Here is a 27,923-nt window from a genome sequence, read left to right as displayed (position 1 = left end):
AAAAACTCAAGTTTGTACCGGTTAAATTCTTAAACACTTTTTTTCATTTGATTTAATTTTTTTAAAAAATAATAATTTATTTTATGAAAATTTTAAATATAAAACATAATATATATTATTAAAACATCAATATTAATATAATGTATCATATTATTAGTATAAATACATAATATTTATAATAATATTTTAATTTTTTGGTATAAACAAAAGTTATATTAAGATAATAATTTCATGCTTAGCATATTCTATCCGTTGATAAATAATAATTTTCTTATAATTATTTATCGAGACATTTCATATTATATATTGAAGAATTAAATTAACGTATAAACTTTAAATCAAATAAACATTCATAAATAGTTTTAATTTATTGTATGGCATAAATAGCATAGTAAAAAATAATAAAGTATTTTGAAACCCACCTATAATTTCTTCATAATTTTTTTATTTATTAAACAAAAATATATATTTTTTAATATTTTGAATATATATAATATTTTATTTTTGTTTTATACATTTTTTATAAAATAGGAGAGGACATTATTGAGAAAATATTATTGGGAAATATAACATTACTCAAATAAATATACAAAAACTTAGAAGGTATTTCATTAAATTCGATATATTTTTCTAAAAAATAAAATAAAAGCATGCGTTAATATGTATGCTAAAGACAGTAATTAAAGAAATAAAAGTAAAATTTATTTAGTAAAATAATTTTATGTTTGCAAATTTTAAGTAGAAAATAATATATTTAACGTGGTATATGAAATATTTTTGTAACCATTATGTTTATATATAACTCATACTAGTATAGGATCCAAAATACACTACAAACATTTGTGTAATACATTAAATTGTTTCAATTATGCTTGTTATACTTTCTTAATCAACCTTAACTCAATTCTATAAAAAAGCTTTGGATAAAGGTATAGTTTAGTCATATTCTACCTTTAAATAGACTCAACTTTTTTTTTACAAACTTAAAACTTGCACATGACCTATAAGAATGTTGATGGATGCATATGAATTAAAATATCTTTGGCTTGGTCTTCATCACTTGAAGAAAAATGTCAAACTTTAACAATTTAACATCACATTAATCTCTATTAGTAAAGTATTTAATTTTTTAAAATTAATATAGACATTTTATATCTATTTTAACAATAAGATGCATATATAATATTATTAAACAGTTTTCTAAATATTATAATTTCCTTCTGTTTATTGAAACTACTAAGTGTATTTTTTTTAAAAAAAAATTTAACGTTGTTTTATTGTTTCGTTTTTATCAAGTTTACCGATTAAAGTGTATTGACTCGCAGTTGAATAACTTATTTGGTGACTCAATTTTGTGAGTGAGCCAATTTCTCGTGCGGATTATACACGTACGTGAATATTTTTTATTTTATTTAAATTACCCTTTCAAATTTGGTAGTCTATTGTTGAACATTCAACTTTTTTTATTTCTTAAAAATATAAAACAATGACAAATATTTAAAACAAAGGTACGCGTTTTGGAAAAAATAGATTTTTAAACAAAAATGATCTACAACTGAGTCAACGTAAATCTAATTAAATCAACTTGTATATTACTATATATATCGTTTCATTTTTTGGAATGCACTTGGATATTTAATGTTAACAACTGTGGGCATGGCAATGCAGGACTTGATAAATGACAACTGCAAATCGTGTTCTACCATGATTAATTGCCTAGTTGAAGTCATGACGGGCGCAATTCTATTTAATAAACAAGATAAAGACTAACCAGGTTGAAGAATGAATAAGGTCCAAAAACAAGGTCATAAATTAAATTTAAATTAAGAAATTAGTCAAATATTTTAAATTCAACACGTCAAATGACGACAAACTAAAATATTTATATATTCGACTGCAATACTGACAAGGGTGAAGTAGTCAAAATAATATCCAGTCTACCTTTCACATGTGTAGAAATTCAATAGCTCAAAAAATGACTTCAAAATATCTCTAGAACATCCTTTTTTTTTTCTAATTAAGACATAACTACGGCATTACTCTGTGTAATATAAAAGGGAATATACACACTTTTTAAATCATCAGATAAGGATTGAATACGTATTTTAAACCCATTAAATTTTTTGAAGGTCTTAAACTCAAATTATTATTTCTTTTTGTCATAAAATATTTTATTCTCGAATAAATATAGCTAACAAGAGAAATGGATATGAAACACACATTTTTCCAAACGACCTTGTGATGTAAAATGCCATTTTTAGTGTTTTTTTTTTAACAAACATGTGCTCAGTTCCATCTAATCTCTCTTGCACAATCAATTGGGTAAAGTAATTAAATAACATGGGCACATGACATGGGATTGAGCCACAAACAAAAGCTTGGACAATAATTCAGATTTGAGAATATGCACCAGTTCTAGGGAGTGAGATTCAATTAAAAAATCACCGGTTCCATTGTTAATGATATACCTTTTCTGTGGAATAGCTACTAATATCACCGTTAACATTAGTTTTGTGAAAATAAAAATGAATGAGTAACTGCTGTTACGAGTCAATAATTGCCAATGCTACATGCTATGCAGGAATGAAAATAAAATATTTGTGAAAATGTATTCGAGTGATCGATTAAAATTATATTTGTTTAAAGGTTTATTATTAGTTTAAATCATCTATCGTTAAGAGGAAGATCACAGATATGTTGGGTGTAATTAACTCGACATATAAATACAATCTAGAATGATCTATTAATTTCGGACTTCATTTGTGATGAACCAGTTACAAAATTAAAACATTCATAGATTATATTATTATTATAATTTGTTTTTAAGGATTTATAATATTTTGTATCTTCCAAATGTTTAGTTAACCAAACCAGAGCACTCGATATCAAGTGGTTTGGTTTAATAATTGACTTAAAGAGGCCTCAATCGAATTTGAATCTTCCATTGAAAGCTGAAACCAATGCGAAGTCCAAACTAAATTTTCTGAAAAGACAAAATGCCCAGCCAACCAAATGTAACCTTTCTCTGTTAGACTTTAGACTTTGGATAACTAATAGTGAAAGTAATATATTATTATTCGTACATACAATTTATGGTATTGAAATAAAAACATCTGGTTTCATGGTCATTGTGAAAACCATCGAAATTGAAAGTAAAAATGGAGAGGGTGAGTTGGAGCTTGGAATCCTACGTGTGAGCCAGCTTATATAAACCCACAGCATTTCCAGACGTAACCGTCTACTCATATCAGACCCAACAACTTGACAAACAAACACAAGAAAAAACATTTGAAAAACCCACAGAAAGGACAAAACTAGAACAAAATTTCTACTCGCCTTTTCCCTCTTTACAAACCCAACTCACTCTTCTCGCCCTTCTCATTCTCAACGCTCAAAGATTTTTTATTATTATTATTATTATTATTATATATACAAATTAAACGCTTCCCCTCTTCTCTTTTCGTCTTTCCTCCCTCTACTCACTTTCCTCGTTTGTTTTGTTTTCTTTTCCTCACTTACTCTCTCTTTTCTTTTCTTTTTTCTTTTTAAATTTTAAATGTAATTGATGAGGTTGTTGTTGTCTATCTAGCTAGTAGCTCCCGTTGGCGCCCCTCTTTCTAGTTTTGGATTGAGGTATTAATTTTGTTTTCCCTCTCAACACTGGGGTTGGGGGATTTTCTGCGCACCCAAACGGGAGAAACACTTCAAATGTGATGGGAAGTGGAGTTTCGAGCCTCTGTTCGTGCTTCGAACCGGTGAACCGGACAAACGAACCGGTCCACCAAGACGTGATATTCACAGCCACGGAGCCATTGGACGAAACCCTAGGCCATTCCTTCTGCTACGTCAGATCCTCCGCTCGATTCCTCTCTCCCACTCACTCCGATCGCTTCCTCTCTCCTTCCACTTCCCTCCGTTTCTCCCCGACCCATGAGCCCCGAATCCGACCCGAATTTCATGAAACCGGATTTAAAGCCATTTCCGGAGCCTCCGTTAGTGCTAACAGTTCCGTCCCCAAAACCGTTATTCAGTTAGACGACGATGCAGCCGATTGCGTTGGAGCCTCCTCCAAGGGCAATCTCGTCAATGGCTTCGAAAGCACGTCGTCGTTTAGCGCTCTCCCGCTTCAGCCGGTGCCCCGCGGCGGCGAACCCTTCGAGGGGAGCGGTTTCTTCCTCTCCGGTCCAATTGAGAGCAACGCCCTCTCCGGGCCGCTCAACGCCGGCTCCGCCGCCGACGGTGGCGAGGTTCCGTTCTCGGCGCCGCTGGGAGGGCTCTATGGAAAGAAGAAGAAGAAGAAGAAAGGGATTTCGGGGTTCCAGAAGGCGTTTCACCGGAACTTGTCGGAGAAGAAGCGGCCGTGGGTGGTTCCGGTGTTGAACTTCGTCGGCAGGAAGGAGGTTCCGGTGAGCGAGGGGAAGCCGGCGGCGGAGGCGAGGATCGAGAGCAATGTGCAGTGGGCGTTGGGGAAGGCAGGGGAGGATCGGGTTCACGTGGTGGTGTCGGAGGAGCAAGGGTGGTTGTTCGTTGGGATTTACGACGGTTTCAACGGCCCCGACGCGCCGGAGTTTCTGATGGGTCACCTTTACCGCGCAGTTCACAACGAGCTTCAGGGTCTGTTCTGGGAAGTTGAAGAAGAAGAAGCACAAGAAGGAAATCCCGTAGCGGAGAGTGCTGAAGTGAAAAACAGTGAGGTAGAAGATTCAACTTCTAGTTCTGCCAAGAAGGTAGAAGGAACGGAGAGTAAACGTCGGAGGCTGTGGGAGCTTCTGGCCGAAGACCCTGAAGATGGACTCGATCTTTCGGGTTCGGATAGGTTTGCTTTTTCCGTTGATGATGCACTGAGCGTTAACAATGCCAATGCGGGTTCTGCTGTGAGTAGAAGGTGGCTGTTGCTGTCGAAATTGAAGCACGGGTTGTCTAAGCATAAGGAGGGTCATGGGAGGAAGTTGTTGCCGTGGAGTTTGGGGGCGGAGGAGAAAGAGAAGATGGAGGTTGAGAATCGAGCGGAGGATAAGCCTTGTGGTGGTGACGATGGTGGTGGTGTTGGTGTTGGTGGGAGGAAGAGGAAAGTGGGTCCCGTGGATCATGATCTGGTTTTGAGTGCAATGTCTCGGGCGCTCCAAGTGACGGAGCTTGCGTATTTGGATATGACGGATAAGCTTCTGGGTACGAATCCGGAACTTGCTTTGATGGGTTCGTGTCTTTTGGTTGTTGTGATGAGGGATGAGGATGTGTACGTGATGAATGTTGGGGATAGCCGTGCTATTGTTGCACACTATGAGCCCAAGGAGATTAATTCTAATGCGGGAGATGTTGGATCCAGCACCGAGAGCATAGTTGAAGAGTCATTGGCTTTAGGTGAAAGTGGAAATGCAATCACGTTGGGGAATGAAGGTCCTGCTCAAGAAATGAGGTTGGTCGCGTTGCAGCTGTCAACTGACCACAGCACCAGCATTGAAGAAGTAAGTTTAATTTTTTAGAGATGAAATGAAATGCTTTATTTTCTTCCTCTGCTTCTCCCAGTCTCGTTTCACCTTATTTTTAAACCCAACTAACTGTAAAGCTTCAGTGCCCATAAAGCTACTCTCTATTCTCTAGTGTCTTTACTGGAATTTAACACAGCCATTATTGCTAATAATGCTCTTTCCCATCAAACTCAAATATGGGCATATTTGAGTTTGGGTGTGCATGCATTTCTTTGTGCTGTTTTCCTTAAGTAGGCTGTATTTCAATCAGGATTGCCTGTTTCTTTCATTTAATCCAGATCAAGTGGCAGTTGAAGTTTATGATTTAGTAACACGCTGTGTTATGTAATTTGTTATGACATGTTCAGGAGGCTAGATTGTTGGCTTCATAATTTTTTGTTGTCTTGTTTTAGTTAAACATACTAGAAGTTATAATATTAATGGTAGTTGCAGCTATTAGTATTTTTTTCTTTTTCTTCACATGTTGTGACTTGGTTATATGAGTTGCCTAAAAAGTGGAGCTTATTGTTTTGCAGGAAGTCATTAGAATTAAAAATGAGCATCCTGATGATACCCAATGTATAGTCAATGATAGAGTTAAGGGTCGTCTTAAGGTCACCAGAGCATTTGGGGCTGGATTTTTGAAACAGGTCTTTTATTATACTTTGTTTTATTAATACAATGTGTTTTTGAACCATTTCCTGCTTCCTTCAGAGGGAATATGCTGACTTATATAGTTCAAGCATTATGGAATGACATTTCATGTTGATTTTTTTAATATGAATGAAAGTTAATTAATCATATTGCTTAGTGCCTTTCTTTGGTTAGATGTGTGTGTAGTAAGTGTCACATCCATGTTTTTGTTTAATATGAATGAAGATTAGATTTGTGTTAAATCATCCATATTTTTGTTGAAATTGATTCTTCTCACCTCTTATGCTCTTACTTGATATGGGTATAAACTTTTGTTAATACATATATGCAGATTGTTGAGTATTTAAAAAAATGCATGAAGCCATAAACATATTTATATGCATAGATGCACTGGTGTGCATTTTAACTATCTATATTCATAAATGCAAACATCTTTTTATTCTTGATCCTTTTGTATTCTTATAATTATATTTTGATATGCTGAACATTTATGTTGATATTAGTTATTGGAATAAATTGAAATATCTATCACCTTGTAAAACTCCATTGTGCGCTCAGCCAAAAAAAGGGTAAACTTGCAAAACATGTGATATAAATTCAGAAATATTCAAAAGTGTTCACTAGATTGTGTTCACTAGATTGTGTACACTTTATGATAAACTGTATCGATTTTAGCTACCCAGTGTCCAACCTGTAGTGTGTTTGGAAACCCAGATGTAACCAGTATCATTAGATTGTTTTTCCCCCCTCAAAAGCTCTCTCAGATCACGAAAGGTACCAAAAAAAAAATATTATTTTTCTAAATTAAGCTAATCCAAACACACAATTAGACTTCAATCTTGCAATATACTCCTGATCCTGGTTGACAAAATGAGAAGGTTATTAATAAAGTCAATTGTCGTGAGAACATGCTTGCATTGTCATTCATTATTACTACAACAATCTTTTATTTGTCATCAAGCTCATGTTTGTTGTGCTTATGATACTGCTGCGTGTTCTGTTCTGATGCTCATCTATACCCAAAATTAGAAGCCTGATTGTTTATTTGTTTAGGGTTGCATAAATTTCTTAATTGTTGGACACAAATGTATTCTTACATGATGGTATGAATTGAATTTTTCTGTAGCCAAAGTGGAATGATGCAGTACTAGAGATGTTTCGTAATGAATATATTGGCACTACTCCATATATATCTTGCTCTCCTTCACTACGTCACCATAGATTATGCCAGAGAGATCAGTTTTTGATCCTCTCATCTGATGGTTTATATCAATATTTAAACAATGAAGAAGTGGTTTCTCATGTTGAGAGCTTCATGGAAAAATTTCCAGAAGGAGATCCTGCCCAACATTTAATTGAAGAGCTGCTCCTCCGTGCTGCTAAGAAGGCTGGTAAATGAATCTTCTGACCTTGTGTATTTCTTGTTTTTCAGTCTTGTTAGACGTGCAATGTGCAATTTTTTGAATGACACAAGTGGAGGGAATATTAATTAGTATTTCTTTTCATACATGAATTAAAAGCATAAGAACCTTGAGAGAACAATACCACAAGCTAGCTTTTGTAGTTGTAGAGCCCAAAGCCTTATAAATCTCGCATTAAATTCCCATACTTCCACATCCAATGTGGAATTCAACCCCTATACTTTGCATTTGAATCCTAACATCCCACCATGCACTGCAGCCCCTACACTCGTGAGTTGGCAATGCGCTAGTCCCTTTGACCAGTCTCAGGTGAACACTGCAATATTGGTATCACCATCTTAGTTGCTCGAATGCAACTGAAAGATATGGTGGAAGGCTTTGATATCAATTGACAAAAAAACCTTGAGAAAATTATATTACAAAAGCTAGCTATTATAGTTGGAAAGTCTAAGACATTATAAATCTCACGTTAGAGTACTATACTTCCAATGTGCGACTCAAGTATTTTATACCTTGCAATCAAGTTCCTAACTCACTGATCTTTTCGTAAATGGTGATGCAAATTTTTAATATTTTAACTTCTCTTTGGTTGTTTATATAAGACATAAGCTCATGCTAATCTCCACTTTTAAGATGTATTTCAACTAAATTATGCTTGAAGAATAAACTGATGCTAGATTTTAAGAAGTAAAACACTAACACTTGCAGAGTATACATGTTGAAATTTGAAGGATTTGATTTTTTTTTTTTTGCTACATTGGTGTTGGAAGCTCTATAATTATTCTTTTTATTTTTCTTTTCTTTTTAGCTGCTGTAGTGGTGTTAAACCCGACCTGTTCTGCTTTCCTTTGAAAATCTTGTGTGCCTCGGAGACATGTTGTAGTTTGGTGGGAGATGTTCTGTATTATGTTTATATTTTCCAATTTCTTCACTTTTTGTCTACTGTTTTAATAATTTGTAGCTTTTCACCACAGCTACGACATTATTTTCATCAGTTCTTACAGATCCATATATTTTACTCTTTCATTAAAATATTATCAATTCTGTGAGCTTCTAAATTATTTTCTCTATCTGAATTGTATGAAGTCAATTTCAGGGGACTTTTTAATTTGTATACCATAGTTTGCCTTTGATAACAGGTTTAAATTCAGGACGGTTGCTGTGTCTACCACTTTTGTTAGCTTGGGTATTTTAGGATGTTGTAGTTGGATAAAGCTTACTTTGATGTATGTTTGAACATAGTAGGATGCTTTTCTCTTTTCAACCCCTGGGGATGGGAATAGTGCAGAAAGTGAGGCAAATTTCTACAAACAATATGTTGATTTCATTTCTAGCATGATTTTTTTGACCTGTTATGTTTCAACTATTATGTATATACAACCTGCATTTAGAGTATTGATTTAGCATCGAATTGTGGCAGGAATGGATTTTCATGAATTGCTGGATATCCCACAAGGAGATCGGAGGAAGTATCATGATGATGTTACTGTTATGGTGATATCACTTGAAGGAAGAATCTGGAAATCATCAGGGAAGTATCCGTGAGACCTAGAAGTTGTTGGCTCTATACCCGTGAAAACATTTTTGCGCCTGAGGATGCCTTGAGAAGCCAGTGCCATAGTTTCACACCTGATCCATTTTTCATGGGTCTGAATATGTTTTTCTGGGTCTTACAACGTTAAAAATTATCAACTGAGGAATCTCAGATTTTATTGGCAAGAGGCTACTGCTAAAGCTCTATCCAGAATTAAAGAATGCTTAATGCAATTTGGTTTGAGCTAAGAAAAGGCATCGCAGATGGGCTTCTGGAATTCCCTTGAGGAGTCAAAGAAAAAAAGATAGTAAAGCTACTGTTTTTTTTTTTTTTTTAATATTCGCAGCTCTATTTCCCCTTTCCCCCGCCTTTATTTTTTGCAGTTATAGAGATGAAAAATCATAGAAATTTTGCATAGCGAAGGCCCTTTGCATTTATTTTTTTTTCTTTTCTTTCTCTGGCAGAGCCAAGAAAACGTGGGTGTATATGAGTGGGGATACAAGTGTAGTGACTGAACTCGAGCAGTCCTTAGTCAGAAATGACGATCTATAATCGAGGGTGGATTTCCACCACAGCGAATTAACATGATTATTCTGAATTAGAGATCTCTTAGACTTCTGCATAGATCAGTGCGTTGCATGTAATTATATAATGCAGAATAAAACGTAAAATAAGCATAACGAAATCGAACATTAATTGTTAATTTCTTGTATTCTAAACTAAGTAGATGATTGTTTTTCTGTTAATTAAGATGTGTTGTGTTAATAATATTATTTAAGAAATTAAATAAATAAATTTTATTAAAACTTACGTATGAGTGTACTGAAATTATAATAAAAATACATTATCAATATATATTTTTTTAATTTAAACATTTCTTTTAAATTTGTTAATTGGCATCCGTAGATCAATGGATAGTATTTGTCTTAAGATAATGTAAAAGTTGTGTATGAATATCTAGCATTAATTAGTATTACCATTAGGTACGCAATTATGCATGGGAGATGGGACCCTGTTTCTCTCACAATTTGCCTAACGATCGATTCATGGCAGCATGCATGCAGCATTTTGCCTACACTTGAAGGTGGGAGACAACATGATGAGAAAAAAATAATAAATTTCAGGATGTGTATACACTCTAAGAAATGAGAGGAAGATCACACCCATCTCCTCTGTCTTCCAACTCTTCACATCTCGACATTTGAAGCAATAAACAAACGTGCAAGTATCATTGTTATGTAATAACCATAACGGAAAAGGTAAATGTCATTTGAGTTTTTTCCACCATCATCTATGTTACAGTAGCAGCCGACGGAGAATTTGATTGAACCCAAGAGACTAAATCCTCTCTAGTTGCAATAAAACAGCCAACTTTATCCTCACTCTGCCTAAATGGAGCAGCTAGTTTCCTCAAATGAGAGGCAAAAGAAATGTTGAGTCCTTGGGCAAACTTATGAGCACCAGTACCAGTTTGGGCTAGCAGTAACCCTGGCAGTGGACCCTCTCGGTTAACAATTTTGGTGAGTGTCCACATCCACTCTTCGAGTGCAGTTAGAGCTGCACCAACTGACAATGATCGAACATCTAAACACCATTCTTGGTCAGTTTTGTTATGCAAACCTGGGTATAATCCATACAAGGTTCCCAAGTAGAGTAGCTCATGGGCTCTCTCTAGAAGATCCTTGTTTCTACATACGTCAATCAAGCAGTTACAAAAGGGTCTTCTCACTTCAACTGCTGCATTGCTCATGATGCCCTTGAACTCTTCCTTGACAGTCTCAAAACTAGTTTTTTCATCATCAATCAATTGAATAAAGGCAACCAATTTTGGGTTAGCTTGCCGCAAACAACCGAGGACTTTATCCTCATCCTTGCTACCCTGAGAAAGAGACACAACAGATAGCAAGCAACCACATAGCCTATCATCTGGCTTAATTCCTCTCTCAACTGAAATGTCAAAAACTCTTACCAAAGCATCAAATTCCATGGCCTTTCCCAAGCACTGAATCAAACAGGTACACCCCATCACACTGAGATCAACACCCACCTTACACATCTCTTCAAACAATCTCATTGCCTTGTCAACATCCCCTTCACTCCCATATATATTGAGCATTGCCGTGTAACTCCAACTGTCTGGCTTGCTATACTCAGACTGTTTCATGTCCCTAAACAGAGTTTCAGCTTCCTCCACCAGTCCAACATCCGCACACATATTCAACAATGTATTATACAAAATAAAATCCATAGGCCAGCCATTTTCCTTCATCCGTTGCCACAATTCCAAAGCATCTCTCGACCACCTGGCCTTGCCGTATATCTTAATAACAGCGGTTAGAGTCTTCTCATTCGGGGCTATCCCCGACTCAATCATTTCCTCAAACAGGCTCCTTGCAAACCCTGGCTTCCCAGCCTTTCCCATTGCCTCCAACAAGGTGTTATACACAACTAAATTAGGTTGCACCCCAACAGACTTCATCTCTTGCAGCACATACCTAATACCATCATAGTCCCCAGCTTCCCCAAACATCTTCCCCAACACAGAGAATGTGATAGGATCAGGCTTCCACCCAGTTGCTCTCCCTCTCTCATATAAACTTATCACCTCTTCAACTTTGCCTAACCTAGCATAAACATCTAATATAGCAGAATAAGTTACCTCATCTGGCATCAAACCAGTCTTGTACATCCTCTCAAACCAATGCACAGCCTTGTCAGAAAGGTTGCACTTCTTGGCACATGATATGATGGTTGAGTATGTGATATTATCCAGTTGAATCTCATTGTCAATCATCTGGTGTGCAAGCTCCTCTATCAGCTGAAATTGCTTCCCAAACCTCAAAGACTTCATTGTGACATTGTAGAATATGGTTTCCATGGGAAGCAAATTCTGGGTCTTGATCCAATTCAAAAAAAGATGAGTCTTTTGCCATGGCTTCAATGTGTTGAGCATCAAGAGGGCGTTTTCTCTAGTAAGTGGACGTGGGATTTCCACCAAAGAAGCCAAGAATTGAGCCTCGGAGAGGGAATCAGAATCATTGAGTTTCTGAGCAATGCGTTTCAAATCTCTGAGTTGTGGAGAGTATGAGTGAGGAACACGTTTTTGCCTCTCAGGTGAGAGCACAGAGCGCTTGGCCTTAGTGGGGTTGACCCATGTGGATTTTGGCTTAGACAAGACGTAGGGTTGGTCTCCTGTGACCGTTGATAAGGTTTTGTTGGCAAGGGGTGCGAGTTGGTCGGACAAGGAAGTGTTTTTCTTCTTCTTGTTGCTGTTGTCAGAGGTTGATGTGGGAGGAGCTTCTGGAATGGAATTGGAAGTGGTGCAGTGTATGGAAATTTTTCTACGGATTTTTTGCTTAGAAGTAGAAGGCGTGGTGAAGGAAAACCTTGTTCTTTTGGTGTCTGTGAAGTAGATATCCACGATGGTAGAAAGAGGAGTAGCCATTGGAGTGGTTTGGCTTCGAACCAGTTCTAAGATATTATTTTATAACCTTATCTTAATCCAAAAATGAAGATATCCTATTCCTAGATATTCTGATTTTCGCTTTTTTTTTTTTGGTCAGTTGATTTGTAGATTGCTTTTTGTACCCACTTTTTTTTTTTCACCTTATTAATTTTTTATAATTTTAAAAATATTTTTAACAATAATTTTAATTAAGATTTTTCACTTGTTAAAATTAATTTTTAGAAATAAATTTTTACATTTTATCAATTAATTTCTGGAGTTATTAATTATTTTTACAAAAATTTTAAATTAAGGTTATACATTTTCAGAAATTAATTTCCAGAATGAAGTTTTCACACTTTCATAAATTAATTTCCAAAACTATTAACTATTTTTCAAAATAATTTTTCAAAATTACGATTTAATATTTTTGAAAATTAATTTTTAGAATTTAGTTTCCACACTTATACAAATTAATTTATGAAATTATTAACCATAAAAATAATTTTTTTAAATTAGGATTTTACCCTTTCAAAAATTAATTTTTGAAATTAAATTTTTATACTTCTGAAAATTATATTTTGGAATTATTAACCATTTCTTAAAATTAATTTTTGAAATTAAGATTTTATATTTTTAGAAATAAGTTTTCAAATTTAAAATTTGATAATTCAAAATCTAAATTTTAGAAGTACAAAAATATATTTGTGAATGTATTTTTTATCATCATAAATGATATTTTGGAGAAAAATTATAAATTTTTTTAGAAGTGTGAAAAGAAAAAAAAAAAAAGGTGAAAAAGCAACTCCCATTGATTTTCTTTCTCTTTTGTTTTAGTGAATGGCCAATTGATTTTCTAATTAGGAAAAAACAATTGTTTTCAGGATAAAAAGTATTAAATTGCTTGTTGTTTTGTTTTTGTCATTTGTCTAATTAGATTTTGTTTTTGGGTCAATGTATTAAATTAGACTCGGAGATACTCCTTTTTTATGAGGGCTATGGTTTTTCTACTAAGATTTTTAAGCCTTTTTGGATTTTAAGATCTTCTCCCTGTTTTGGCAAAGTCATTTTGCCCAATTTTGCTTCGGATTAAGGCCCAATAATAAGTTTTATTAATTTGAAGTCAAATTAAGTTCTTATAAATCGTCCATGAGAAAAAAGTTCTTATAAATTTATTGAATTTCACAGGATTTCTAAAATAGAAGAAATAAAAATAAACGTTTAGAAAATCAAATTACCGATTATATTTTAACATTCTAAATGATTTTTACAAATCAAATTTTTTTTTTCGTGTTTTTTCACGTTATACGCACACTAATATTTGAATGTCAGTTAAAATGAGTAAACTGTAAAGTTAACTGTTTTATTATTAGCACTATCTTTAAAAATAATTGGTGCTTTGAAAGAATTTGAATCCTTTGGTGTTATTAGGAAATGTAACAATATAAAATAATTATAATAAGATTTATTATTTTTGTGTAGGTTTGTTAATTTAACTTTTCTACCTTTTTTTTAATAACATGACAATGTCTTATTTCATTGTAACGTGAGAGGATATTTATTCATATTAAAGTAGTTTAAAATCGGTGAAAAAACTATGATTTTATTATTATTTTTCAAAGTCAAATGGTTTGCAAATTAACCCGAAATGATTTGCTTTAAAATTAGCTATTTTAATTTTTTATGCAAGTAATTGAATTTATAAATATACAAACAAAATTTATTTAACTCGTTAATTTCACAAACTAAATCATATTAACTGTAAAATGAATCACAATTTTCTTACTTAAATTTGTGTCCCTCCTTTGATAACTTAGTGAAGCTTTAAGGACATGAAATGTAAAGATTGAGATTTAAACTTTCCCATTATGCTCTGAAAAATAAAATAAAAATTGCAGTCACATACCCACAGTGTTAGTACTACTAGATTGGGTATAAACACAATTTCTAGAATTATCAATTTGAGTTACCTAACTTGACTTGATGCAAGTAACACTTTTCTAGATCAATATTCAGACGTTCAAAGTCATTCAATCTTTAAAATTGTAGTTACAGCCCAACTTTACGAGGGTGAAGGGTTTGTTAAGCTTTCATTAATTGCTTCTCAATCTATTATATTTTTTTTTTTACTCAAAAATTGATTGTAACATATTATACATATAAATATTATATTTAAATTTTCATAATAATTTTTTATTTTAAAGAAGTAATATATCCAACATAAGAAATTAAAAAAATTAAAACATTAAAACTTCAAACATTATCAATTCATCTAACAAATTTAAACAAATACTTTGATCAGTCTTAATTATCTAAAACAATTACTTTAATGCGATTTGACTTAACCCAAACCTATTTGTGATGCAGGCTTAAATGGATTGCATGGAAAAAATAAATCAATTTATCTTAACCTTAAATTTAATGACCCGAATATGATTATGCAATTGAATCCCTAGAATTATCATTATCAAATACATACAAATGAATCTTAATAATTTTTTTTCCAAAGTGAAAGGAAACAAATAGATACATGAATATTGATTTCGTACTTGTTTTCTATTACTGTTAATTTGCATAAGAGAACAAAATATTAATTTGTACGCATCTGCCACTAAACTTCTTAAATGTTCAACCCATTTATCTATCTATCGAATGTTGACAGTCATTAATTTTTCTTAAAATCAAAATAGTAAAGTTATCTGGCAAACAACCACTAAGATTATTCCCCCCTTTTTCTATCTCTATCTCCCTTCTTCTCTTTAATTACACAAACACACACACATTTCACACATCGTTATATGCGCTAGCTAGTAATTGTTTGTCATGAGTAGGTAATCATAAATTACTTTTACTCCAATATATATTTCTCTAGGAACATAAAAGAAAAAATACACCAATTGTATTTATGTAAAAAACTTACATAAATTAAAATATTCTTAAATTACAGAACTTATTACTTTAGAAGTCTACAATGTTAGGGATGTTGAGCTCGTAAAAGTTAAAAAAGTTAATTTCATAAAATATCGAGAGAAAATTAGGTTTATTTTATTTTTAATATTACAAGAAGCAAATCCAATTATGGTTATGCAACCATTTTTTAAAGAACATATGAATTGAGAAGGAGCTGTTGATGGGATGGCACGTTGAACACGACAAAGCTCGTGTTGAAAGCTGTATTCCAAGTGCTTGCGTGTTTACACTAATCAACAACTTAGGGAGACGATAATCACTCACACTTTGATGCCATATTCAACAAATTTTCACTGTATAGTTGATTAGTTGAGCAATTTTGAATGCTATATTACAAACGTGAAATATTATGATTTGGTGAATGTGCTCTTAAGAGAGGAAATTACGTACCCTATGGCTGCTCAAGGATGGAATTGACGTCATGCCAATAACTAAAACTTATTAAATTTTCACTATCATATGCAGTAGACGTTCTAAGAAAGACTCTTTCAGAGATGAAAATGGACGAAATTGAAACGATCGTGAAGCACGAGGTGAAATTTGACAAGAGTCCAAGGGTGATGAGACGGGGTTGATTTGGCGCCACATTAGTTGGTAAAACAGTGATTTGACTCATAAATCTTGGCTTAATGCTCTCATAATCCCACAGTTTCATTGGATCCATCAACAAATTATCTAATCTTAATCTCGTGCGTTGTGTCGTCACTCGTCAAAGCTCTTATTGCCACACTTAGCTAACCCCATCGCTAATTTTAACTTAATCCCATTACTCCTTTCACAAACTATTCCTTTCGTTTTTCCTTTCTACGTTTAGGGTTTTGTAATTTTTTAAAAAATTATTATTTCAAATTCTATAAGAAAATTTAAATTATTACTTAACTTTTACTATATATTTTATTTTTCATATTGATTAATATTTATTTATTATTTTTTGTCAAATAAATATTAATGATTACAAGTAGAATTATAAAAAAATTAATTAAATTATTAATTTTTAAATAAAGATAAAAATAAACAAAATAAAATTATTAAGTAAATGAATAGTCATCTCATTCCGACAATTTGTCTGCGCTGGAAGAGTCTACGTGTTACGATTTTAAAATAATAATAAAAAAAGCCTTTTATATTATGCTTTGGATGGATAAAAATGGACCAAATAATAATTTTTTTATTTTTTTACATATCATTTTATGATATTTACGTAAAAAATAAGTAATAGACTTGATATTTTTATTAAAAATTATTATTTTATTTTTAAAAGTGATAAATAAATAAAGCATTTTTAAAATATGAAAAACAAAAGAATTGATGATGTATTTATTATTATTTGTAATAAGTTGATTTGACAAGGTACTTTTATTTAAAGCGAAGAAATGTATTCTTTTTGTTTCATGTTATGTCTGTTTATTTATTTTCATTTCTCTTGAAATATTTGCCATTTTAAAAAATAAAAAATGATAATCATTTTTTTTAACAATACTTACATTTAACGGTATTTCATCACCTAAATGTTTAAACATATTTATAACTATACTCTAACTGTTTTAATAATACTATTTTAGGAAAAGAAAGTAATTTTATCAAAATAAATTTTATAATTAACAATTTTTTAAAAGTTTACATTATTTTGTAAGATAAATAATATGATGCAAAATAAATAATTTTTTTTATTTTACATACCTTGTCATTTTATAATAGACATTTTTAAGATAACAATATAATTGAACGTAGTGAAATGTTTAGCTTCATTTTAAGTAATAGTTTCTTTTTTCCCTTCCGCTTTGGGTAACATTAGATAAAATCAATATTTTTTATTCCATCATAAAAGTATTTAAACAAATAAGTAATAAGTTTATTTTTATTTTATTTTATTTTATTTTAACCCATGTATTTTCATTATTCTATTAATTTTATTTACCATTTATCATCCAAACATATAATGGGAACGTCTTTAGAATATATAGAAGTTAGAGTACATTTATTGTTGATTTAAATAAAAATGGTTTGTAAACTTAATTTACTTTGATTCAAATGTGAACACACCATCAATCATAAACAGAAAAAGGAATTCGATTATCTCTTTGACATAATGGACGGACACCCATCCAATCAGATTAAAATAATTTAATTTAATAAGGATAATTAAAACAGATTAAAATAGATAAATCATTAATCATTTACTTAATCAGAAAGTTAAGATTAGGGCTGAACCATAAAGCTCACTAGCCAAACATATTGCCTATAAAATGAAAGTAAGAGATACATGTAAGGTGGTTGACTTTTGAATAGTAAATAACATTTATTGCCTAAGCTGACATTTGACTTTATTATTGGAGTGCCTTTAGCAAGTATCCTCCTCACATCATATAAAGAAGAATCTGAAATATTGGCTAGGATGTCACATGGTAGGACATAAGGAGAGATAATTGAAAACCATTGTATCCTTAACGGGAACATTTTGGCGCCCACCATGGGGCTCGAATATTCTCAATTTCAATCAATCATGGTGCTAACAAGGAGCCAAAATGAAGGACAGAGCCAACAATGGGGAGTTTTTCATCAGCAGGAGGAGACCATGCTAACTAACTTGTACCTAAGGTTCTGGTCAAAAGGGGAGGGAATGAAAATCTCTCTTCGATAGTAAGACAATTAAGGGCTGAAATGATAGAGATACAACGATTAAGAGAAAAAGACACTCTTGAGTTGTTGGCCTTAAGGAGGGAGAATGCCAATTTGAGGGACGAGATCATAACTTACATACTTTCTCAAACTACCCCTTTAGTCCAGGAGCAAGGAGAATCCTCGACCTTGCAAGGAAAGCCAAATACATACCAGCAAATGAGGACTACTCCTCCGGTGGAACGAGATAGGATGTCAAGAAGAAGCCCTTTTACTTAGCTTATTTTGGAAGCTAAGCTACCTGAGAATTAGAGGGGCTTAATACTGGAAAAGTATGACAGAACATCTGACCCTGAAGAGCATTTATATATCTTTATAATTCAAGTCGGCTTGTACACAGATAACGATACCTTATTATGTCGGATATTTCCCATATCACTTCATGGACCAGCCCTCAACTAGTTTACCAAGTTGTTCCCTTCTTCCATCGATTCGTTCGATACACTTACCAAACGATTTAATTTGCAGTTCGCCACAAGCCGTCCTCATCCATTGACGTCATTAGCGCTAGTTAATATTCGTCTAGAGAAGAAAGAATCACTTAGAGTGTTTATGGAGTACTTCGGCAAGGTGGCCCTCTCAATCCACAACCTTGAGCCAGCAGTCGCAATGCACCACTTTACAACAGCTTTGAAACCAGGGCCTTTTGTCAAGAACATATGTAAAAAATTACCTGTTGATTTAGATAAATTGAGAAGTCAGGCAGCAAAGTACATGCAGATGAAAGAGCTGGCCGAATACCGAGGCCAAGTCCGAATGGAAAATGGGTCAAACCAAAGAGAAGGTGATAGGAGCGAACCATTTAGAAACAAATAGGAAAATAAAGACCGGAGAGGTGGAGCGGAGTGACCCCGGGAGGACCTAAGTATTCCACTTATACTACTCTAAATACCAATCAGTCAAGGGTACTCGAACAAGCATTGGCAACTGAGATACTAACTATCCCTAAGCGTGTAAATACTCCCCCTCGGGCAGACAAGTCAAAGACATGTCGTTATCATTGAAACATGAGACATACCACTGAGGAATGTACAACCCTTAAAGATCGCATTGAGGACTTAATCAAAGCTGGGCATCTGCAGGGATTTGTACAAACATACACCAAAAGGGGTAGGGATTACCAATTTGAGCCTTCAAGGAGATATGTTGAGAGGAGAGCAGAACGACAATGTAGTAGGTCAAGAGAACCACCTGTCAAGCATCATGATGAGCGTGAGAAATATCCTTACCGAATTATTAATACTATATCAGGAGGATTTGCTGGAGGAGAGTCCACTAACTTGGCCAAGAAAAGACATTTGAGACATGTTTGGTCTATAAATCATGTATCATTGGGAAGCGGAATCTGGATCCCCCCATCACATTTACTGACAGAGATCTTCAAGGGGTAGACCCAGTTCAGGATGACCCATGGTTATCAGTATTAACATCCTTAACTGTACTGTCTGCAAGACCCTTATTGATCAAGGGAGTTCGGCTGATATCCTATATTTGAATACCTTCAAATAGTTAGGAATATCGGAAGAAGAATTGAAGGAGCATAATGAACCACTTGTTGAATTTTTAGGAGAACGGGTAGAAACCAGAGGCTGCATAGATCTGTACACCATGTTCGGTTCAAAACAGGATGGAAGACGTATCAAGGTAACTTACCTAGTGGTACACACAAGCACCTCATACAACATACTGCTTGGTCGTCCGTCCCTCAACAAATTAAGGGCCATAGTATCCACTCCTCACCTAACTATGAAATTTCCTTCAGACAAAGGCCGAATTATCATGGTCCATGCAGATCAGAAGATGGTCAGAGAATGCTATTTTACAAGTTTGTGCTTAAAACCCCTCCCCGCACATAACCAAGATGTCAACATCGTATCTCCGCAGTTAGGAGTAGAACTGGATGTAGAACTTGACCGAAAAATAGATAAAGGGCTTCAGGTTGAACCCAGTGAAGATAAGAAACCTTTTCAACTAGGAAAAAAACTCGAAGCAAGTCATATACCTTGGAACAGGCCTGTTCATCAACGAGCAGTAAGCACTTCAGAAGGTGCTACTAAGTAATGCTGACCTATTCGCACGGTCGACCTCAGATATGCCAGGTATAGACCCTAATTTCCTATGTCACCGGCTATCGATTTATAAAGAGGCCAGACCGATCACCAAGAAAAAAAGAAAGATAGGAGGTGATAGAGCACGAGCAGTCTGATAAGAGACCAACAAACTATTACAAGCCAGATTTATCCGAGAAGTACGATACTCTACTTGGTTGGCTAATGTTGTTATGGTAAAAAAGGTAAATGGGAAGTGAAGGATGTGAATGGATTTCACTTATCTAAATAAAGCATGTCCAAAGGATGCATATCCCTTCCTTAATATCGACACCTTGGTCAATGGAACTGCCAAAAACAAGTTACTCAGTTTCTTGGATGCATATTCCAAATATAACTAGATTCAGATGTACTCCGCAGATGAAGAGAAGACGGCCTTTATAACGGACTCGGCAAACTTTTATTATAAGGTTATGCCTTTCGGCCTTAAAAATGCAGGGGCCACTTATCAGAGGTTAATGGACAAGATTTTTGCAGAATAGATAAAGAGGTGTATGGAAGTGTATGTTGACGATTTAATAATTAAATCCATATCTCTCGACATTCATGTTGCTCATTTAAATGAAGTATTCGTTGAAGCAAGATGACATGGGATACGGTTTAATAATGAAAAATATACATTTGGGTCAGCCGGAGGAAAATTCTTAGGATTCATGCTTTCAGAAAGAGGCATTCAGGCAAACCCAGATATGTGTCAAGCTATTATTAATATGACTAGTCTTCGTAATATAAAAAAGGTACAATGGCTAGCTGGCCAAATAGCTTTATTAACTCGATTTTTGCCTGCAATGGCAGAAAGATCTCGGTCTTTCATTGACCTTCTCAAGAAATCTCAAAAATTCACCTAGACAGATGAATATGAAGTAGCCTTTGTCCAGTAAAAAAATATGTTAGCAGCTTTTCCCATCCTAACAGAGCCGAGACCATAAAAGGACATGATCATCTATTTAACTGTATCGATAAAGCTATCAGTTTGGTCATGTTACATGAAGTGCCTGAGCAAGTACTAGTATATTTCATTAGCCAAACATTACAAGATGTCGAGACCCGATACCAATTAATGAAAAAAGCAGTGTTGGCATTGGTTCCCATAGCCTGACGACTAAGGCATTACTTTCAAAGTCATCAGATAGTGGTACAAATTGACTGCTCAGTTGCCAAAATTTTACAAAAACCAGAGCTAGCAGGTTGGTAATGACATGGACAATAAGATTATCCCAATTTGATATCCGTCTTGAGGCACAAAGACCCCTTAAGGCTCAAGTGCTCATAGAATTTGTCAACGAAATTACCACCCAGATGAGTCATCAAATCTTTGCAGTTGTGGAGCCGGAGTCATCTTAGAAGGTCCGAATGCGGTGGTTCTTGAATAGTCTATACGATTCAGATTTAAGGCATCCAATAATCAGTCTGAATATGAAGCACTGCTCGCTAACCTTAAACTTGCAAAGAAAATTGGAGTGAGACCCATCACATGTTAGAGTGACTCCCAAGTTATGGCCGAACAGATTAACGGTACATATCAGATAAAGGATCTGGTCATGATGCAATATTATCAAGAGTTTAAGTGGTTAGAAAGTGAGTTCGATGAAGTATGCGTTCGGCACACGCCAAGAGCTCTGAATGAATAAGCTGACAAGTTAGCTAAGCTAACCAGTCATTAGAAGCCCAGATAGCTCCAGAGCATTATTCAGCAAGAAATTCATAGGTCAAGCATTTTGTAACAAGAATGCATTGAAGTAGGAGACACGCCACAAAATTGGATGACCGCAATCGTTCAGTATCTCGTCAACAGTAAACTCCCCGATGGCCCAACTCAGGCTAAAAGGATAAGAATGTAAGCAGCTAAATACACCGTTCTTGGCGATGAGCTGTATAAGAGAGGGGTTTCAACCTTTATGTTGAAATGCCTCAGAGAAGAACCGACCAATTATGTGATGAGAGAGATTCATGAAGGTATTTGCGGTACTTACTTAGGAGTAGATGATGGCAACAAAGGTACTGAGAGCTGGATACTATTGGCCGACCTTGTGCAAAGATTGTGAGCTTTTTGTCAAAAAATGTATCCCTTGTCAACAACATGGTCCAATATATTTCAACATGCCGACAACCTTCATCCAATCACCTCACCTTGGCCCTTTACAATATGGGGAATGGACCTGCTAAGACCCTTTCCTTTAGCTAAAGGATAGTGCAAATTCCTAATAGTCGCTGTTGATTATTTCACCAAATGGATTGAAGCCAAACCACTTGCCACCATCACGATAAATAATGTTCAGAAATTCACTTGGAAGAACATCATCACACACTTTGGTATACCACATGCTATAATCACAGACAATGGTCTGCAGTTTACAGATCGGTGTTTTAATGAATTCCTTGAGGGATTATATATAAAGCATCGAGTCACCTCAGTCGAGCATCCTCAGACTAATAGGCAGACCGAGGCAGCAAACAAGATCATTTTGCACGAACTCAAAAGATGCCTAGGCTCAACAATGAGGGAATGGGCAGAAAAATTACTTGAGATTCTATGGGCATATCGGTGTACTCCCCAAACAAACAAAAAGAAAACACATTTCTGGCTAACATATGGCACTGAAGCAATGTTATCAGTGGAAGTTGGTGAACCATCGTTCCAGCATCAGAACTTCAATGAACATACCAATACCAAATCACTGTACGCTAATTTAGATACAATAGATGAGATACGTGACCAAGTGGCCATAATGTCCGAAGCAAGTAAAAGGGTTATAGCGCAAAAGTTTAACTCTAAGCTGAAATCAAGACAATTTCAAGTTGGAGATTTAGTATGGAGAGCCACTGGGGAAGCATGCCAGGACCGACGAGAAGGAAAGCTCGCTACCAATTGGGACGAACCGTTTTAGATTATCACTAATTTGGACAATGACTCTTACAAACTTGAAACCCTTGATGGAAACATTTTACCTAGAACTTGGAATGTGTCACATCTAAAGCATTATTTTAGTTAGCAAATGAAATGTGTAAATTCTGTGCACTCTTTTCCTCGCTCGGGTTTTTCCCTCTTAAAAGAATGTGAAAAGAGGTTTTTTCGAAAAGATTTTTAATGAGACACTTATTAATAAGAGCTACTTCATATATATTCTTACATGAGTTTCTTGTCTACTTTTGAATCATATTCCCTCCCGAGTACCCCTACTCGGTTAAGGATGAAATCATTTAAATCCCTCCTGAGTACCCCTACTTGGCTAATCACATTCCCTCTCGAGTACCCCTACTCGGTTAAGGATGAAATCATTTAAATCCCTCCTGAGTACCCTTACTCGGCTAAGGTTGAATTTGAATTCCCACTTGAGTACCCCTACTCGAATAATGATGAAATCATTTAAATCTTCTGAGTACGTCTACTAAATTTAAAATCATCTAATTCCCTCTCGAGTACCCCTACTCGGCTAAAGTTGAATCACAATCCATCGCAAGTGTGCTTACTAGGTTGAGATTAAAACCGTTTAATTCTCTCCTGATTACGCCTACTAAAGTTAAAATTATTTAATTCACTCCCGATTACACTTATTCAATTAAGGTTAAAAAACATTTAAATTCCTTCACGGGAACGCTTACTCTAACAATGCCTCAAATATTCTAAATGGTCATGCAAGAAAGTTGAAAAAAGGGAATAGTACTTGTCATATATTTGACAAACATTACAAAAATGGGGCACTAATGGCCCAAGAAGTTATAAAAGAAGACCCCCGATTTGCCTAAAAAACTCTAATTAATCTTCATCAGGAGCATCAATTTCAACCTGATGACCATCTTCATCTTCAGCAGAGGCCCCCTCGGTTGGTTTTGGTCGAGCCTGACGAGGAGCATATGTGTCGGCTTCAACGTTGTCAGGCACTTCATTGTAACTCAGGAACTTCCTATTAAAGAAGTCCTTCGGTTGGTTTCAAGCAGATGAAGGGTCACAGCCTTTTCAACTGTCAGATCTCTTCCAGATTAACGGATATGAACGACCAACATTTCGTTTCAAAGCACGAAGTACGAGAAAATGCTATATTGCTGCAACTCTAATTTATGAACGCCCTAAAAAATCAACATATTAGGCTAGAGATTCATTGTGGGTTAGAAATTTATGGAGGTACGAATATGTTTGACAAGACGGTCTTTTCACATAAACAGGAATCCAAGTACTTTTTCGATTGGACACCAACATATTTTAACACTGAATACCCTATTGGTTACACTGATCATACCTTTTCCACCTAAATTAAAAAATGTCATAGTATTGATATCACCAACAAAGCTAAAGCCCTTACGTCATACCTCCTCAGGGTTAGGTGCTATGTTCTGGATAGGACACTACTCGATCATAAAGACAGAAAAAGGAATCCGAGTACCTCTTCGACAAAAAGGATGAACACCCCTTCAATCAAATTAAAATAATTTAATTTAATAAGGATAATTAAAACAAATTAAAATATATAAATTATTAATCATCTACTTAATCAGAAGGCTAAGATCAAGGCTCAGCATAAAGCCTATTAGCCTAACATATTGCCTATAAAAGGAAAGTAAGAGGTACAGGTAAAGTTGTTGACTTTTGAATAGTAAATAACATTTATTGCCTAAACTGACATCTGACTTTATCATTGGAGTGCCTTTTGCAAGTATTATTCGCACATTATATATAGAAGAATCTGAAATATTGATGAGAACGTTATGCGGTAAGACAGAAGGAGAGATAATTAAAAACCATTATATCATTAACGGGAACAAAAAGTAATAATTGCATCATACAGATTATGTTTGTGATGCATTTTGTTAATATTTGAAACTTTGAATAACTGTTGGATTTTGCTTAGAAAGTGCAATTTCTCTAAACAGCGGTGATTATGGCGAAGTAAAGGAGTAGCACAACTACAACAGTACTCTAATTTTCAAGTAAACTAGAATACAATAAGATTTGAAGTGTTAGAATGAATTATAATGACTAAAGGGCGTCTCCTTTATATAGCATCGTAAGAACATCTTTAATGGTATTTAAACTTATTTTTAATTAAGTAATCGTATTTTATCAAGGCATAACTGTTGAAAACAAAGTGACATGAAAATATAAACAGATACAATCTTTAAATTAAGCAATCATTGTTTAATAAAAAAATGTCTGAACAACCTAATTTGTCATTCCAGCACACCAAATATCGGATATATGAACAAAACATATGCAAAATAAATTTAGCGTTGTTAAACTTTTATAAATAAGGTTAAATATATTTTTAATTTCTCAAAATACATTAAATTTTAATTTTATCTCTTATGAAAATTATTATTTTTTGGTTTAGTCTCTGTATATTTTTAAAAATAGTAGTTTTAGTCTTTATTCACTCTTAAATGATGTGATAATTTTTATGCCATGCGTCATTTTTTTGTTTTGTTTTATTTTGTTTCTTTAAGTCACATTAGTGAGAGAAATCCAAGTCAATGATTCATGAAATGTAAGAATAAAATAAAAAAAGTAAACTTTATAAAGATTGAAGTTAAAATATTATGTATTTTAAGAAATTTAAAACATATTTAAGCTTATTAAATGATAGTAACTTAATATTTTAATTAAGTTTTCATAATTAAGTTAACATTGTTGAAGTCTTTATTAAATGTTTTTTAGAGTTTAATTTTGGTGCATAATTTGTATAAATATTTGTACACTATATATCAACTAATTATGATAGATAAGATTTTAAATTTAAATATTATACAAATCAATAATAATTAATTATTAAATGATAATGTGAGATTTTTTTTTACATTGTCACTGAATTCTAATGAAATTATATATATTTTTTAATCGGCAGCTTCTCTCTGTGTGTGTATATATATATATATATATATATATAATTTCATACAATTTTACTTTGTAATATGTGAAGTATGTAGCTTGAAGAATAAAATAAATATAATAACTTATCTGGTGTTAAAAATGTGAAAATATATAGTTAATAAAAAATAGGGGAAGAGAGAGAGAGAGAGATTTATTGATATACAATATAAAATGTGTGCATATATATTTTTGATAATATTTATGAAAAATTCAAAGATGTTAATTTTAAATTTTAATAATGAAATTTAAAATTAGAAATACTTAATTATTTATGAACTCGATTCAAAATATAATGGAAGTATTGTAAAGCGGCAATAAGTTATGAAAGCATTCGTGAATGACTATTATTTATTATTTAACAAAAATTTATTTGCGCTCGTTAAGTAATTATTATTTTCATTATGAAGATTTTTATCTATCGAATAAAATGACTGTAGTCTCTTGATTCAAAACAACATGACAATACTAGGTGTTGATAGCGTGTCATGAGTCTCGTAATAAAAATTAACGAAATTTATAAGGTATTAATTTATCTAACAACATTTTTAATTCTTCTTGACAATTCAACTTTTACGTTCCTTAAGTGCCACTTAAAATTTTCCTACTTTAAAATTATCGAACTATTTTTGTTCTTCTAGAAATAGTATAATAATACTAGGTGCTAATGCTGTTTGATTCATGAGTCAAGTAATAAAAGTCAACGAAAATAGAATATGCGATTCATTAGTCATTATTACTAATGGAAAATCTAAATAACTCCATTTACCTAAAGTGAACAAGAGTGATTCTCTCCAAAGTTAGCATGATGAAGATGAGAGGGAAGTTGAAAAGGAAACGATCTTATATTACTGTGAAGGTAGCAACAGGAGACAAAGGGACCAAAAGAGTAGATAAATATTGACAATATGATAGGATTTAATTGTCTGTTATAGTTCCTATGATTCATGAAGGAATAGTTCTTCCATTATTAATTTTGTTCTAAGTCAGTCACTCAACCATGGATATCGGCTACATATAATATACTTCGTCCTTTTTATTATTTGAAAGGCATATAAGAGGGTTTTATTATGACTGGGTTAACTATTCGTGAATAGAAAGTTTTTACGAAAAAAATAAATATTTATTATATTAAAGTTAAAAAATATAATAAATATTTATTTTTTTAATAAAGTTTTTTGCTTATCCTCAACTCTCAATGTTAGGCAATGAAATCTCACAAGAAAACATGAGTGTAGTAGCTATATTTCACAATGCACACAACTAAAAAGAATCCAGGGACTAGAATTTGAGTTGAGTTTTAAATATGTGTTAAACTATTTAATTATAACAACATTGAATCCATAATTAAAAGATACAGATTACAATATATTCTTTTATTTGATTTGGCAAAGAATGAAGATGTACGTGTTTACTTGTTACAAGATTATTAAGATTTTTAATTGTTTCTTTTGAGAGAAGCCCAATAACAGAAATTGATGCGGAGAAAATAGAACTATTCTTTGTCTAATGAGCAAAAGAAAAAATAATGTATTTATTTAATTGAAAGACAATTATTAAACTTCTTAGATAAGTTTATGGAACTCTTTCAAGCGTTAAAAATATTAAATAATCTAACAATAATTAGTAATGTATAAACTTAATAAATAATATCATAATTGATATTAATAATTTATATATATATATATAATAATTAATTAATACTAATTTATAATAAAATATAATATTAATAAAAAATAATAATATTTTCTTATTTGAATAATATTAGTCAACTATTTGAAATA

General features: G+C 33.4%; 2 protein-coding genes across 2 annotated transcripts; one reads left to right on the top strand and one right to left on the bottom strand.

Annotated features, from left to right (window-relative positions):
* Nucleotides 1–3,463: 3,463 nt before the first annotated feature.
* On the top strand, nucleotides 3,464–9,677 carry LOC113849451 (protein phosphatase 2C 29-like). The gene is made up of 4 exons (XM_027479368.1): nucleotides 3,464–5,465; nucleotides 6,005–6,118; nucleotides 7,249–7,513; nucleotides 8,964–9,677. The coding sequence occupies exons 1-4, from the start codon at nucleotides 3,714–3,716 to the stop codon at nucleotides 9,086–9,088; spliced, it is 2,256 nt and encodes a 751-aa protein (XP_027335169.1). The 5' UTR covers nucleotides 3,464–3,713; the 3' UTR covers nucleotides 9,089–9,677.
* A 406-nt stretch (nucleotides 9,678–10,083) lies between these two features.
* Nucleotides 10,084–12,559, bottom strand: LOC113849452 (pentatricopeptide repeat-containing protein At5g46580, chloroplastic). The gene is made up of 2 exons (XM_027479369.1): nucleotides 10,286–12,559; nucleotides 10,084–10,221 (listed from the first exon to the last, which is right to left on the bottom strand). The coding sequence occupies exon 1, from the start codon at nucleotides 12,520–12,522 to the stop codon at nucleotides 10,369–10,371; it is 2,154 nt and encodes a 717-aa protein (XP_027335170.1). The 5' UTR covers nucleotides 12,523–12,559; the 3' UTR covers nucleotides 10,084–10,221; nucleotides 10,286–10,368.
* Between the last annotated feature and the right edge of the window lie 15,364 nt (nucleotides 12,560–27,923).

The sequence above is a fragment of the Abrus precatorius genome, unplaced genomic scaffold (genome assembly GCF_003935025.1).
Source record: "Abrus precatorius isolate BTA unplaced genomic scaffold, Abrus_2018 Scaffold9, whole genome shotgun sequence".
In the NCBI taxonomy this organism is placed as follows: domain Eukaryota; kingdom Viridiplantae; phylum Streptophyta; class Magnoliopsida; order Fabales; family Fabaceae; genus Abrus; species Abrus precatorius.
This window is presented reverse-complemented; position numbering and strand designations above follow the sequence as displayed.

Bases quoted from the DNA above. Each gene is read 5' to 3' on its own strand.
- LOC113849451 (XM_027479368.1), top strand. From the start codon at position 3,714: ATGGGAAGTGGAGTTTCGAGCCTCTGTTCGTGCTTCGAACCGGTGAAC. The intron at 5,466-6,004 runs GTAAGTTTAATT...ATTGTTTTGCAG, and splicing joins ACAGCACCAGCATTGAAGAA to GAAGTCATTAGAATTAAAAA. The intron at 6,119-7,248 runs GTCTTTTATTAT...ATTTTTCTGTAG, and splicing joins GGGCTGGATTTTTGAAACAG to CCAAAGTGGAATGATGCAGT.
- LOC113849452 (XM_027479369.1), bottom strand. From the start codon at position 12,522: ATGGCTACTCCTCTTTCTACCATCGTGGATATCTACTTCACAGACACC.